General features: G+C 41.1%; 1 protein-coding gene across 1 annotated transcript in view; it reads right to left on the bottom strand.

The window, feature by feature from the left end:
• Window positions 1-10858: 10858 nt before the first annotated feature.
• MYCT1 (MYC target 1) overlaps window positions 10859-16028 on the bottom strand; it is a 143027-nt gene continuing 137857 nt past the window's right edge. The window contains exon 2 of the mRNA XM_073557691.1: window positions 10859-15738. Coding sequence (XP_073413792.1) covers window positions 15209-15738 — 530 coding nt within the window. The 3' untranslated portion in view covers window positions 10859-15208. The remainder of the gene's footprint in view (window positions 15739-16028) is intronic.

Genomic DNA, 16028 nt, shown 5'->3' with positions numbered 1-16028 from the left:
GGATGCAGGTGTTGGAGCGTGGTCAGGAGTCTCCACCTTACCTGAAAGGTGGGGCACCACACCTCAGGAGGAGGTGCAGTACCTCTGTGGCGACTGAACCCTCAGGGGCGCCACACGAGCCATGTGGATTTATTGATGTAGGACTAGGCAGATCTGACATTCTGAAGTCTAGAAAAGCCAGGTAACAAAATGTAGAACTCTGATAAATGACATAAAGAACTTAGAGAAATATGGTTGCCTCTGATGAGACAAATTCTCATCTTTTTCATTTTAATTTTTAGATTTTTAAATTGTGACATCAGAGAAAATAAAATCAAAAAAGAATATTACTTGAAGTTTCTTTTTTTTTTCTAGGTTTGGATTTTATCTTTAGAAGTCTTTTAGGGGTTTTGTAAGAAAACACAATAACTGAGACTCCACTCCCAACTATTGGTCATATCAATGCAATGATTCAGGTTCTACTTAGTTATAGCATTATTATGTTACTGTATTCTATGTATATCTGTGGTGACCTCTAGTGGTCTAGCTTAGTAGTATCACAGAAATAATAATACCAGTTTAAAATCTAAATATAATAATCGTGCAGGAAAAATGTATATCTTTGTACCTTGTTAGCCAGTAGATATAAAATATTTAGATTTGAGAGTCCTCAGTGGTGGATACCATTTAATGACTAACTGAAAAGATGGTAATAAATTGCGACCTTTCGAGACTACTCAGGTCTATTCATTAGCATAGAATAAAACAAAATCTGAAGTCATATATTTATAAACAGCAGGGCACAGAAATAATTATTTACATTAGTTAATGTTACTCAGTTTTCTGAACTCAACCAACAATTAGGGATGAATGAACCAGAACTGTAAAGTTCGGGGTTCGTACCGGACACCCAGTGTCCGTTAATGAACGGACTTTTGTCCGGTTTGCTGTTTGGGTTCAGATGCCTAATAAAGGTTGTTGAAAGTTTGCAGCGGAGCCATCACAGCCATGCAAAGTATTGGGGTGGCTGTGATTGGTTGGCACACCTTGTGACCCTTCCTGCAAAAATGTCTGTAAAAATAAATTCTGTCTTTACCATTTGTGGGCCAAAAAATTATTATTCTCTGCAGCAGTCTCTTTGTCATTTGTTTTCCAAAAAATAATTTTTCTCTACCACTGTGACTATATGACTATTGTGCCAAAAATAATTCTACTCTGCAGCCGTGTCTTTGCCAAAAAATAATTCTACTCTGCAGCTGTCTCTGTGCAATTTGTGGGCCCAAAAATAATATTACTCTACCGCTGTGTCTATACTAGTAGTTTGCAAAAAAAAAAAAATTCTACTTTGTAGTCGTGTCTTTGGCATTTTTGGTTGAAAAAATAATTCTACTTTGCAGCCATTTTTTTGCAACTACCGTGTCTAAAAAATAATTCTACTCTGCAGCTGTGTCTTTGCCATTTATGGGCCCAAAAAATAATTTTACTTTACCGCTGTGACTATACGAGTAGTGTGCTAAAGCAATAAATGTTACTCTGCAACCGTATCTTTGCCATTTGTGTCTAAAAAATAATTCTGCTCTGCAGCCGTGTCTTGGCCATTTGTGGGCTTGTAAGGTGCGCAGGGAGAGGCTGCTGTGTTCCCACACCCTGGCACCCTACAAGTAAACAGTGTTCCGATTCTCCTGTGCTATGTGTGTGGTGTGTAACACATTTTGGGCACAGGCCTCAGCTATCTCCAGTTCTTTAACACTAAGTGCCGCACACACATTAGGGGACCTCAAATTCATTTTATAATGAAGAAGCTTACTTAACTGTCCATTTTCATCAAATTGAAATACTCTGTATTGGGCACAAACTTGTCTGTTTACAAAGTCCAAAGAACAGCATTTTCTGATGTCCAGTGTTCCCTCACACTAAGCTATCGCTTTCCTCTCTGGCATCTCTGAACCCAGTGATACTCCATCCAGCTCTGCAGCTTCCATGAGTCCCGTCCCAGCTCCCTTATGTGATTCTACATCTGACTTCCTCTCATAGGAAGATATTAAGGCACACTTATAATAATAATAATAATAATAAATTTTATTTTTATAGCGCCGACATATTCCGCAGCACTTTACATTTCAGAGGGGATTTGTACAGACAATAGACATTACAGCATAACAATAATCACATACAGTATATTATAACAAATACCAAGAGGAGTGAGGGCCCTGCTCGCAAGCTTACAGTCTATGAGGAAAGAGGTAGACACGAAAGGTGGGTGGTAACAGTTGCCCTGATTGTATGGACCAGCCATAATGTTAAGTGTGTAACAGTACAGACACAGAGGGCTAATGGATGCATAAAGCATGTGGGAACATGATGCTGGGAACCTGGTTATGGTAAAACTTTTGGCTCTGCCACACAGGGATAGGTTAGGTTAATGTGTTGAGGCGATAGGCCAGTCTAAATAAATGCGTTTTCAGGACACGCTTAAAATTGTGGGGATTGGGGACTAATCGTATTGACCTGGGAAGTGCATTCCAAAGAATTGGCGCGGCACGTGTAAAGTCTTGGAGACGGGAGTGGGAGGTTCTGACTATTGAGGATACTAACCTCAGGTCATCAGCAGAACGGAGGGCGCAGGTAGGGTGGTATACTGAAACAAGGGAGGAGATGTAGGGTGGTGCTGAGCCATGGAGGGCTTTGTGGGTGAGGGTAATAAGTTTATACTGAATTCTGGAGTGGATGGGTAGCCAGTGTAATGACTGGCACAAGGTAGAGGCATCGGTGTAACGATTGGTGAGGAATATGATCCTGGCTGCAGCATTCAAGACAGATTGGAGAGGGGAGAGTTTGGTAAGAGGGAGACCGATTAGAAGAGAGTTACAATAGTCGAGACGAGAATGAATAAGAGAAACAGTAAGAGTTTTTGCAGAGTCAAAAGTAAGAAAAGGTCGAATTCTAGAAATGTTTTTGAGGTGCAGATGACAAGAGCGAGCCAGTGATCGAATGTGGGGGGCAAAGGAAAGCTCGGAATCAAGTATGACCCCAAGACAGCGGGCATGTTGCTGGGGAGTAATAGTGGAACCACACACGGAAATGGCAATGTCAGGTGTAGGTACATTAGTAGAGGGAGGAAACACAAGGAGTTCAGTCTTTGACAGGTTCAGTTTCAGATATAGTGAGGACATGATATTAGACACAGCGTTTAGACAATCGCCAGTGTTTTCTAGAAAGGCTGTTGTGATGTCAGGAGAAGAAGCGTATAATTGGGTGTCATCAGCATAGAGATGATACTGGAAACCAAATCTACTGATTGTTTGACCAATAGGGGCAGTGTACAAGGAGAAGAGGAGGGGGCCTAGAACCGATCCTTGAGGAACCCCAACAGTAAGGGGAAGGTGAGAGGAGGAGGAACCGGCAAAAGAAACAGTAAAGGAGCGGTCGGAGAGATAGGAGGAGAACCAGGAGAGAACGGTGTCCTTGAGGCCAATGGAATGGAGCATAGTGAGGAGGAGCTGATGATCCACAGTGTCGAATGCTGCAGAGAGATCCAAGAGAATTAGCATGGAGTAATGACCATTTGATTTAGCTGTTAGCAGATCATTAGAGACTTTAGTGAGGGCAGTTTCAGTGGAGTGTAAAGAGCGGAAACCGGATTGGAGAGGGTCGAGAACAGAGTTTTCTGAGAGATAGCGGATAAGACGGGAGTGGACCAGGCGTTCCAGGAGTTTAGAGATGAAGGGAAGATTAGAGACAGGTCTATAGTTAGCGGCACAGTTTTGGTCGAGGGATGGTTTTTTAAGTAGTGGATGTATGATGGCATGCTTAAATGAGGAGGGAAAAATACCAGAAGAGAGAGAGAGGTTAAATATTTTAGTTAGGTGAGGGGTGACAGCAGGGGAAAGGGACTGGAGGAGATGTGACGGAAATGGGTCACTGGTGCAAGTAGTTGGGCGAGAAGATGCAAGGAGCCTGCTTACTTCTTCTTCTGTGACTGGTTCAAAATCAGAGAGTGAGTTAGATGCAGTGGGGGAGGGAGGACAGTGCATGGTATGAGGGGATTTGGAGATAATTTCCTGTCGGATCTGGTCAATTTTTTCTTTGAAGTAATTGGCCAGATCGTCAGCTCGGAGCTCCGTGGTTGGGGCCTGTACTCTTGGATTGAGTAGAGAATGAAAAGTGTCAAAGAGACGTTTCGGGTTATTGGACAGTGAGATGATGAGGGTGTTGAAATAGGTTTGTTTGGAGAGGTGAAGGGCAGTGTTGTATGTTCTAAGCATAAACTTAAAATGGATGAAATCTTCGTGTAGATTGGATTTTCTCCACAGACGTTCGGCGCACCTGGAGCACCGCTGCAGGAAACGTGTTTGCACCGTGTGCCAGGGTTGTCGCCATCTGCGTTGTGGTGTTCTATTTATAGGGGGTGCAAATTCATCCAGGGCACTTTGAAGTGTTTCATTGTAATGCTTCAATGCAGAATCAGGACATTAGAGGGAGGAGATAGGGGCCAATGAAGACTGCAAGTTCTTCAGAAGTTTCTGGGTGTTAATGGCCTGTATGTTTCTATAAGTCTGGACAGTGGGGGTGACCTGAGCAGCCTGGCAGTTCTTTATAGAGAATGAAAGAAGATTGTGGTCAGAGAGCGGGAGAGGGGAGTTTGCAAAATCATCCACTGCACAAAGCCGAGAGAAGACCAAGTCGAGGGAGTTTCCGTCTTCATGCGTTGGAGAATTAGTAAGCTGCGAAAGGCCAAATGAGGAGGTTAGAGATAAAAGGTGAGTAGCAGATGGGGAGAGGGGAAGAGCAATGGGGATGTTGAAATCTCCCATGATGAGGGTAGGGATGTCACAGGAGAGAAAATGTGGAAGCCAAGTGGCAAAATGATCCAGGAACTGATGGGAGGGGCCTGGAGGACGATACACCACCGCCACTCGCATGGAGAAGGGGGTGTAGAGTCTGACGGCATGGACCTCAAAAGAAGGGAAGACAAGTGAGGGTACTTGAGGGATAACCTGAAAGGTACATTTTGGTGATAGGAGCAGACCAACGCCTCCACCAGCTCTATTGTCTGATCTTGGGGTATGAGAGAAGTGTAGCCCCCCGTATGAAAGAGCAGCAGCAGCGGTAGTGTCTGACTGCTGGATCCAGGTTTCAGTAAGAGCCAGGAGGTTAAGAGAATTAGAAAGGAAGAAGTCATGAATGAAGGAGAGTTTGTTACACACTGAGCGAGAATTCCAAAGTGCACAATTAAGAGAGACAGATGGCATGCAGGGAATATTAATAAGATTAGAGGGGTTTCTGAGTTTAGCAGTGGGGGGGTTTGACTTTCTATAACATGGGGGACCAGGGTTGGGAGCAATGTCTCCTGCAACTAGGAGAAGGAGGATAGAAAGAGTGAGCAGATGGTTAAGTGATTTGTGAGAGCGTCTCTGGTGTTGAATGGTGGGACTGGCTGGATCTGTGCAATTTAACAATGTGAAAAGAGCATGAGTGCTATACATAGGAGAGGAAAGAAGCGAGGGGCCAATATGGATGGAGTGTGGAGAGTTAATGCCAGGGCGGTGGATGTGTGTGAATGCAGCGGCCAGGATAAAAATTACACAAATGCATATGGTATATATTTGTTGTACTCCAAATGTACAGAGAGTAGATCTATATAAATGTCTTACCTGTCTCCTGCCCTGTCTAACTGCCATGTTATAACTGCCAGAAGTACTTTGATACATGTACTTAGATTACATGTGCATAAATGCCACCCCTGCATAAATGCTCCCCCTAGCTAGGTCTGAATATATAGGAGGTTAAGGCTAAGTTTTTTGTTTTTTTTTGTTTTTTTTTTGTGGCTCTCTCTGCTCGTTAATCAATCACACTAAATTGAGACACCAGGACCCAATAAAATGTTGTGGTCAAATAAACACATGTCCAGCACTACATGGATCATAAAGCACTTTGAAAAGTTTCTTGACCTCACAACATAAGGGGACAAGCAGAGTAAGTTGAAAAAAACTATATACCAGATATAAGCTTGCAGAGTTGAAAACACATAGATAGCATTCAGGATTAACTGCTTGCTGACATTGAATGGAGACACAGGAGTGGATTCAGAGCAGAGATTGGAAAAGCTGGTTACCAGATATAAGTTTGCAGAGTTGAAAACACTTCTCAGTGCCTTAGTTGGACTGTAGGTCCCAGACATTCCAGGAATGTCCACTCTGAGTTTATGGCTGATGTTCTCTTGCTGCTGAACAGCCCATGCTTCTCATGCCCTCAGACCTCCAAATACTCTTATCTCTCCATCTAATCTTTTGCTCTGCTGCATTCACCAGAAAGTGTTCCTCTAACTGGCCCTGCCTCTCTCACACTGGAGCTGTTCCTGAACACATTAACTGTTTCTATTCTAAACATGTCTACAACAATCCAGATGATATCATCACTCTCTCCGACATCTTGCTCACACTGAGACAGGAGTGCAATCTCTCCTGCAGTGTCTTGTGCTGAGCTTATGTGAGAATGTTCCCCAGAATTCAAAGCTGATGAACCACGGTGACCTCACTTACAGCACCGCCAATCAGAGCCCTTGTTTGCGGTGCTGTCATGCAGATGACAATGTGGCAAACAACAGATGTTTTTGCCCACAATTAATCTGAATGGGGTCAAGGTTTGAGCTCGGGTAGCGTTTTGGTACCCAAATCAAACTTTTTTTTAGATATTCGGCAGAACCCATCAGATGCGAACATCCATGGGTTCAACCATCACTGACTCAACAGTAATAAGCAAAAAAAAGCAGCTTGATTCTGGCATTCTTAAGTGTTCAAAGGGTGGTCCCTAATGCTGGAGTTCTCTCTCCTGCAAACACTCCACAAGTCTACGCCTCTGTTCATAGTAATTGACTGTAAAGTTCTCCTTTAGATACTTCAGCTTTCACTTGAAGTGCGGGGGGTTTGTCAATTCCTAAAGAAATTAGAACCAAGGGCACTTTAATTTCAGGAACTGCTTTCCAGGCACGTTCAGAAGTGGTACACACCGGACTAAAACGTCATTTTCTCATTAATGCGACTGCTAAAACATTACAACAAGGCATGTTCAAACACATATACATCTTTATAATGTAGCACTATGAGCAATTTTTCATGGTAAAAACTGCCGACAGACTGTCCTTAACCCCTCTTTGACTTCTGACGTACTATCCTGTCCATTTACCCTGGGCCAATTTGACCACGGACGGGATAGTGCGCCATAGCGATCGGCCGCGCACATAGGGGGTGCGCGACAGATCGTGGCTGGGTGTCAGCTGATTCTCACAGCTGACACCTGGCACTAAGGTCCCGACACTTTAACCCTTGGAATACTCCGATCGAATATGATTGCAGCATTCCGGGAGCAGGCAAAGGGCTGACAGCCCCTCTGCCTTTGGATTGGAGACCCCGCGGCATGACGCGGGTTCCCGATCACTCCCATGGTAACCCAATGTCGTCATGACGACATCTGGGTTACCAGAGCTGAGAAACTTCCTGTTTTGTGCAGTGCATGTCAGGAAGTCTCTCAGGTCAGTGTGCACAGAATGCAGCACTGACAGTTTCTGTAGCATGCAGATGATGAAGCAATATGAAGCAATCAGCCTGCAAAAAATGAGTGTCCCATAGTGGGACAAAGTGTAAAAGTAAGAATGAAATAAAAAAAATTAAATAATTGTAAAAATATTAAAGAAAAATAAAAAACACAGCTCTTGTCATTCTCCCCTGCTCTGCCAGTGATCAGCGCGAGCAGGGGAGAATGATGAGAGTTACATTTAACCCCTTAACATCCGCTGATACGCCTATTAACGGCGGCAGTTAAGGGTTCTTAAACCACAGCGCTGCTTTTTAACGGCACTCAGGTTTACGGTTATAGCGTCCTCCAGCGTCGGAATTTCTCCAGGGTCTTGGTTGCCGGGGGTAGTTAAGACCCCAGAGAACATGATTCGGGTTGGTTTTTACCGACCCCTGTGTTGCGATCGCCGTTATTAACTGTATAACGGCAACAGCAAAAAAAAGTCAGCTTTTCCATTTAATTTCTCTCAGATGTGATCGCACATCAGAGAAGAGAGAATATGGTCCCACAATCACCCTCCTGGTACCTCTGTTGTCCCTGCAGGCTGATTTTCCATTTAATTTCTCTCTCCTCTGTTGTGATCGTTGTCCTTGCAGGCCCCCCTGAAGTCCCCTGGGCAACTGTCTTCTTCTTCCAGGAGAAAATGGCGGGCATATGCGCAGTGCGCCTGCAGAGATCTGCAGGCCAGCACCTGGCAACAATAGGAGATTTTTTCCTATTGGTTCACTTTGATCACTGTGAGAGACCCTATCACAGTGATCAAAATAAATAAATAGTAAATCAAACCCCCCTTTATTACCCCCTTACTTAGGAAAAAATTATAAAATAAAAAAAAGTATTTATTTCTATTTTCCCATTAGGGTTAGAGTGAGGCTAAAGTGAGTTGAGCTAACGTTAGTTTTAGGGTTGGGGCTAAAGTTAGGGTTAGTGTTGGGGCTAAAGTTCGGCTTAGGGTTGGGGCTAAAGTTAGAGTTAGGGTTGGGGCTAAATTTAGGGTTAGGGTTGGGGCTGGAGTTGGGGTCAGGGTTGGGATTAGGGTTAGGGTTGGGATTAGGGATAGGGGTGTGCTATGGTTAGGTTTATGGTGAGGGTTATGGTTGGGACTAGGGTCAGGGCTGTGTTGGGGTTAGGGTTGGAGTTAGAATTGGGGAGTTTCCACTGTTTAGGCACATCAGGGACTCTCCAAATGCGACATGGCATCCGATCTCAATTCCAGCCAATTTTGCATTGAAAAGTCAAACGGTGCTCCTTCCCTTCCGAGTTCTGCCATGCACCCAAACAGTCATTTACCTGCATATATGGGGTATCAGCGTACTTAGGACAAGTTGTACAACAAATTTTGGTGTCCAATTTCTCCTGTTACCCTTAAAAAAATGGGATCTGAAGTAAATCTTTTGTGAAAAATAGTTAATTGTTCATTTCTTTATTTAAACATTCCAAAAATTCCTGTGAAGTACCTGAAGGGTTAATAAACTTCTTGAATGTAGTTTTGAGCACCTTCAGGGGTGCAGATTTTATAATGGTATCACTTTTATGTATTTTCTATCATATAGACCCCTCAAAGTGATTCCAAATGTGATGTGGTCCCTAACAAAATGGTGTAAAAATGAGAAATCGCTGGTCAACTTTTAACCTTTACAACTTCCTAACAAAAAAATGTGCTTCCAAAATTGTGCTGATGTAAAGTAAACATGCGGGAAATGTTATTTATTAAGTATTTTATGTGACATATCTCTGTGATTTAATGCCATGAAAATTCAAAGCTGGTAAATTGAGAAATTTCCATTTTTTTCTCAAATAAACGCAAGTCATATCAAAGAAATTTTACCACTATCATGAAGTACAATATGTCATGAGAAAATATTGTCAGAATCACCGGGATCCATGGAAGTGTTCCAGAGTTATTACCTCATAAAGGTGAAAAATAAAATGCAAATAGAGGCGCAATGAGTGTACCTGTGTTAAAATTAAATTCCCTAACTGAATCGACAGGGTGCTCACCTTACAGGGTTGTGCCACCCTTGCACAACCACGGTGTGAACGTGAATGGTAGTTGGGGAGTGTGTCCTCGCAACCCAGAAGGGCACTGCACGTGGCTGTCAGCAACCTCCGCTCTCCTGGTCAGTCCATCTCTCACCGGCTTCCGGACGTGATGTTGAGACCGATCCCAGCCGTAAGTGAACACAAAGGGTCCCGGAGCTTCCCAGCACTGCCCAGCAAACGCAGGTTCTCCCACAAACAACTGCCCTCCAAGCTGCTACTGCCACTAATCCTCAGAGAGGAAAATTCAATGTGAAGCAGCAAAAAAAGCGGTCTATAGGAGCGCTAAAAGAGAGGCAGAAACCAGAAAAAGGGTATAAAACTCAGCTTTTATTCTTACTCCAATACCCTCAATGCGTTTCTACGGTCACAGCCGTCTTCCTCAGGTGGAATGTAGGAAGCATCAATTATTATGTAGTTTTTTTGGAAAGGAAGGAAGGAAGAAAGAAAGGGAAGGAAAAGAAAAGAGAAAAAGAAAAAGAAAAGATTTTTTTTTTAAATTTAAAAAAAATGATTTTTTTTTTTCTTTTGGAAAAGTTTCTCCCTTTTGTTGGGGGGTTTTTATCACTTGGACAGGGTTTATCATCAGTTTTTTATGGAATATTGATGAGGTTGAATGTCGTAACCTGCAAAATGTATAATGATTGCTTAATGAATGTTTTTTCACAATGTTTTTATTGGGGATGTAAGGGCTAATGCGCAACATCAAGGGGAGGTCGCATAGGATTGTGGGTCGTTCCAACTAGGGCTACCTATAAAGGCTGTAATAATTGATGCTTCCTTCATTCCACCTGAGGAAGACGGCTGTGACCGTAGAAACGCATTGTGGGTAATGGAGAAAGTATAAAAGCTGAGTTCCTTTTTTTCTGGTTTCTGCCTCTCCTTTAGCGCTCCTATAGACCGCTTTTTTTGTTGCTTCACATTACCTCATAAAGGGACAGTGGTCAGAATTGTAAAAATTGGCTTGGTCGTTAACATGCAAACCACCCTTGGGGTAAAGGGATTAAAAGAGGTTTGCCTTATTTAGAATAGACCCTTTAAAAAGAATTCAAGATGCATACAAATTTCAAATAAAAAAGTGTTACTGCTGTTCATAACATCTTAGACTTTAACTTGTTTTCTGCTATTTTACTATATTTATTGTAAAGGGTTCCCCCCCAAAAAAAAATGTATATGCAAATTTATTTCATTTCCAATGTCTATTGGATGATACAATGTGAAGCGAAAAAAGAAGAAATATGCAGCACTCACCGATATAGCTGAAAAACTGTGCGTCTTTATTTCACATAAATTCCATCAAATGTGTGGACATGCAGGATGTTAGAGGAATGCTAGGGGAGGGAGGTGCCAGACAACGGCCGTTTCGCGATTACTCGCTACTACGGGTCCAGGACTACTGGATGATACATAATGTAACAATTTGGACCTAGGTCTATTGTTATCAAAATTGTTTTATCTGTGTCCATTTGAATTTACATTAGAGGAATAAAGGAGTAATATTATCGCCAAGATATCCCAAAATAATTTAATAGATAGAGGCCCAACTGTAGAGACCCAGTGCCAATCCAAAGAACAAAAACGGTAATTTCATTTTTGGCTCAAGTATATAGAGTGACACCCTGAAAGGAAAATCTTAGGGTAGCTGGGAGTTATCCTACCTCTGTGACTGCATCAACATCTCATAGTGTTATAACATCACTTTTAAAGGTGGCAAAATCTATTAAATTTAATATTTCCAAAGTAACTACTTAATTGTTAAAAGCAATTTATTTAATTTAATTAACTGAAGTTTTCTGCAATTTTATTACAAATCTGAAAAGTAATTACAACACTGCATGCAATATTTACACAGCTAATCTGAAAATTATAACTAGCATTTTGCAAATCATCATAAAAGACATACATGAATGTTACTATTGTACATTGTACTTCATAAAAATAAGAAGAGCAATATATTGCATATAATTGCTATATAAGAGAAAAAAAATTAAAGAGAAATACACAAGGCTTGACAATTGACATGCATTATGTTTTTATGAATGAAAAGATAAATAAAATGGTTAATATTGTACATCAACGTTAAGATGCCAAATATATAATATCTGTGCTAACTAAGGGCTGTCTGTATACATAGCATTAGTGTCCATGTGGCTAAGCACTGCAAGGCAAAACTGCCCAAGGTTTAACCATCAATTTTTGTGGACTCGCAACGTGTGTTTTGTGCGCAAGGTTTGTACTGGTGAGGCGTAATAAAACCATCATTCATTTTATAGGGCATAGGTGTTGTACTTCTTTTCCATTTTTAACTGTTGGAGATTATGCAAAGAATATTTTGGACATGTCTGTTGTGGATAAGTCCTGTCTTTGGACCACATTCTGGCTGTGTACTAACCTGGTCATGGTACCAATTGTTTTGGTAGTTGTTAAATCACTTTGTACAGGCTAACAAAAAGGTAGCATCATATTTTTGAGTGGAATGGCATCAGAAGGGAATATTAAATTTTGAACGGATGAACTATTTAACCCAATGAAGTTTATATGAAAACGTGACTTTAAGTGGATGGTCCAAAATAATGAAAAAGGTATTTTAAAACCTGTGATATGAAACCAAAAAGAATTTAGACATACATGCATTTCTAGGAAAAAAAAAAATATGAAAATGTGGATAACTAAGGTATATTTAATAAGTAATAAAAATGGCTGATAGACATGAGGAAAACAATGCAATACAATATTACAGATGAAGCTTTTACCATGCAATAAAAATAGTAACAAGAGAAAAAAAACAATCCACTCAAACAAGCAGCTACAAGCAATATAATGGTGATTCAGTGTCCATGTACATAGTAGATATACACTGCACAATTTATAAAGTGAGTCAAATATTGACCCAACATTTAAGTTTAAAGTGACCTATTTCTTATTTCTTGAATACCGGTATTATGTTAATTTTGTTTTTTATTTTCTTTAACTATCAGTGCCCTATTCATTATTTGCATTTTTTGTCACTTTTCTTTTTTGTCTAGTGGTATTTGTTGACATTTTTGCGCCCAAACTGGCTTATGTTAATTATGTATTTTGGGCAAAATAAAACATCCAATAATTTCGAGCAAATTAAAAAATGCTCTAAGCTTTTACCTTTGAGGCTATGTGCACACGTGCGGAATTGCCACGGATTTTATGCGTTTTTGCCGCGTTTTATCGCCGCGAAAATGCATAAAATAAGCAACACATTGTATTCAATGGCATTCTGTACGTGCTATGCTAATGCTGCGAATTTTTCCACTGTGGAATCGCATCACAGAAAAATACGCAGCATGCTCATTCTTTTTGCGGAATCGCGGGGATTCTGTACACATAGGAATGCATTGTTCTGCTTACTTTCCGCATGTGGCTATGCCCAACATGCGGAAAGTAAGCAGAAAATGCGCGATGGTACCCAGGGTCTGGAGGAGAGGAGACTCTCCTTCAGGCCCTGGGTACCATATCCCTATTAAAAAAGGATTAAAATAAAAAATTGTGATATTCTCACCTCCTGGGATCCCCCACAGCATTTCCAGGCCTCAGCGATGCCTTGCATCAATGATCTGTGATAACGTAGCGGTCTCGTGTGATGCTACGTCAACTGGGTTCATTGTCGCAAGGCTTCGCTTGGAGCGGGACTTGCCGGGAGCATCTTGAGGCTCGAGAAGGCTGCGGGGGACACCGGAAGGTGAAAATATCACGATTCTTTATTCTTTTTATTATTTTTAACATAATATCTTTTTAATACTGATGCTGCATAGGCAGTCTCAATAGTAAAAAGTTGGTCACACTTGTAAACACTATGTTTGAAAAGTGTGACCAACCTGTCAATCAGTTTTCCAAGCGATGCTACAGTTCGCTTGGAAAACGCTAACATTCTGCAAGCTAGTTACACTTGCAAAACGCTATTTTTTTGTGGGAATTCCGCATGCGTATTTCCCGCGAATTTCCCGCGGCAGGGAGATGCGGAATTCCGCAAGTGTGCACATAGCCTAAAGATTTATTGCTCTTCTTTTTTTTGAGTAAACATTTGCATGTTTGGTTAAAATATCGTATGCATCTATATCATTTGCCCAAAATATTCCGGCGTTAAAAAAAAAAAAAAAATACAGGAGCAAATGAATTTAAAAATCTGGTCCTTGTAATGAACTGTGTGAGTTCTTGTTCTTTGTGTGAGTATATCTTTAAAGTACAGTATAAGCAAACCTTTAGAAGTATTAAGATATAATGAAGTCACTTCCAGAGAACCTGTCAAGTGATTCATGATGCCAAAATCTCAGGCACATGAATCACAGCCTGACTGCAGGAATATTATTCTCTAAAATGCTATAGAGTTTCAGAAAAAATATCATTTGAAGATCTCGCTGGAGACCAGACTAGTCCGGCTCTTACCAATGCCGCTGCAGGTGATTACAAGATCTCTTCCTTACATGTACATGGGGAGAGACCTGTCAATCACTTCTGGTAGTGCTGGGAAGTGCCATCACAGGGTGGAGCCGGACTAGTCTGCTCTTTGCCTATGGTTCCCAACCAGATTTTCAAAGTAAATTTTCCCTGAAATGCTGGATCGCTTTACAGTAGAGAATACTATACCTAGCTACAATTGTGTGGCTAAGCTTAGATTCATGCTGTAGTTATTAAAGCAAAATCACCAGCATTGCAAATTAAGTTTATATAGATTTACTTTTATGTGTAAGTGGTTGAATTTACAGACCACACACTCAGCAAATGTATACAATGGATCACTGTCAAGCGCCAAATTATTTTTTAATTCAGCACATGACTGTGATCCACCAAGGTCCCCTTGTGCAGTACACTGGGGTTTTTATGTTATCTAATAAAACTATAGTCAAGATCCCTTAATGAATTCAAATGACTACAGTGTGGGGCTATGAATGTCAGCCATTATTATACCATAACAACTGGGTGCAAAAAGCTTGATAATGTAAGTACAATCAATGCCACTCAGTTTGTATTGTAGTCAGGAAACCCACTGCGTTCCGATTATTTGAAATAAGCGAACGGTGGCAGTAGAAATTCAATAATGGGTGGATACTGTATGCTCTATATCACTCATTAAGAGGATATACATAGGATTTGTTACAGGAGTATCATGTCTATACTCTTTATATTCTAGCATGCACTGGATGCTGTATAAGCAGCGTTGATACAATTTACCTAATTCATGGATACGATGCTGTCACGGTTCCACATGTGAACTATTTGCGGTCAGTGCACTGCATTTATGTTCTGAGTACCTAGGTGCTCACTTAAATGCCAAGACTGCCATCAAGAATACTCACTACCCCTCATTAATTCTATCCCTGGACTGCACAAAGGGACTCTTGTCCCTGACACGTTTTGATGGGTTGCTTGCTTTTTCTAAGTGCCAAGAGATTCATGCTGCCTGTGGTTTGGCCAGCATGATTTGCCTGACAGTATAGATGACCGGATCATTTAAAATTCAAATTGCTGGATCACCCACCATGCTACAAAACATTTTAGAGGCCACAATATATAAACAAATCTTTAAAAGGTTTAGTGACACTTTAAGGGATTAATTTACAGGTACTGCTTAATCCAACAATTTTCAAGGGTCCGGGAATGCTTTAATGATGCTTTCATAGGCTGGAGGTGGTGTGTGAGTTGACTGACCAAGACGTAAGCTGTTACTAGACCAATGGAAGTCTGGACGGCTAAAGTTGTTAGTAGTGTTAATTGTTGGTGATGTGCTGTTGGCACGAGGTAGAGTAACAAGTTGACTATCAGCTTCAACAGCAAGAGGAGGAGATTGTAAAAACGGATGAAAGGTAGATGCTCTGAAGCTAGGTTTTCTTGCAAATGGATCCGGCTGTTCTTGTGAAGTTTGTCGTTGAAAAGTTAGGCTGGCTAGGCTGAGGTTGCTCCTACGTTCACAGCTACTGTTGCGATAAAATCCAGATCTATTTAGTGCGTGATTTTGAGAGGAAGTTCTAGGACGCCGACTTGATAAGCTGGTCATTCTTGGGGAAATAACTGCACTGGCACGCCGGCGGGACAAGCATGTGAGTAGAATCCATATTATACCTCCAATTATCAAGCCAATAGCAATGGATACTGTAAAGGATAGTATTAATCCACCTGCAAAATATAAAATAATATTATTCCAAACAGTATGCATGTAATATAAAGCAAAATAAGTTATCCTATCTCCTTGTTGAGTTATTTAGCCGATTTGAAGATACTGTCAGATAACCCGTCGGCAGTATATGATAAGCAGAAAAATGCCGAGTTCAGTTATATAAACAATTATATGATTCTACCTAAATTTATATAAAGTCATTTTAAATGTTGACTTATTGAAAAAAATGGATCCAGTTGGATGAACATGTAGGTGGACTGCACTGCTGGAGTAAATCAATTCTTCAGAA

The sequence above is a fragment of the Dendrobates tinctorius genome, unplaced genomic scaffold (genome assembly GCF_039654945.1).
Source record: "Dendrobates tinctorius isolate UK_male_01 unplaced genomic scaffold, ASM3965494v1 ptg000250l, whole genome shotgun sequence".
Taxonomy (NCBI): domain Eukaryota; kingdom Metazoa; phylum Chordata; class Amphibia; order Anura; family Dendrobatidae; genus Dendrobates; species Dendrobates tinctorius.
This window is presented reverse-complemented; position numbering and strand designations above follow the sequence as displayed.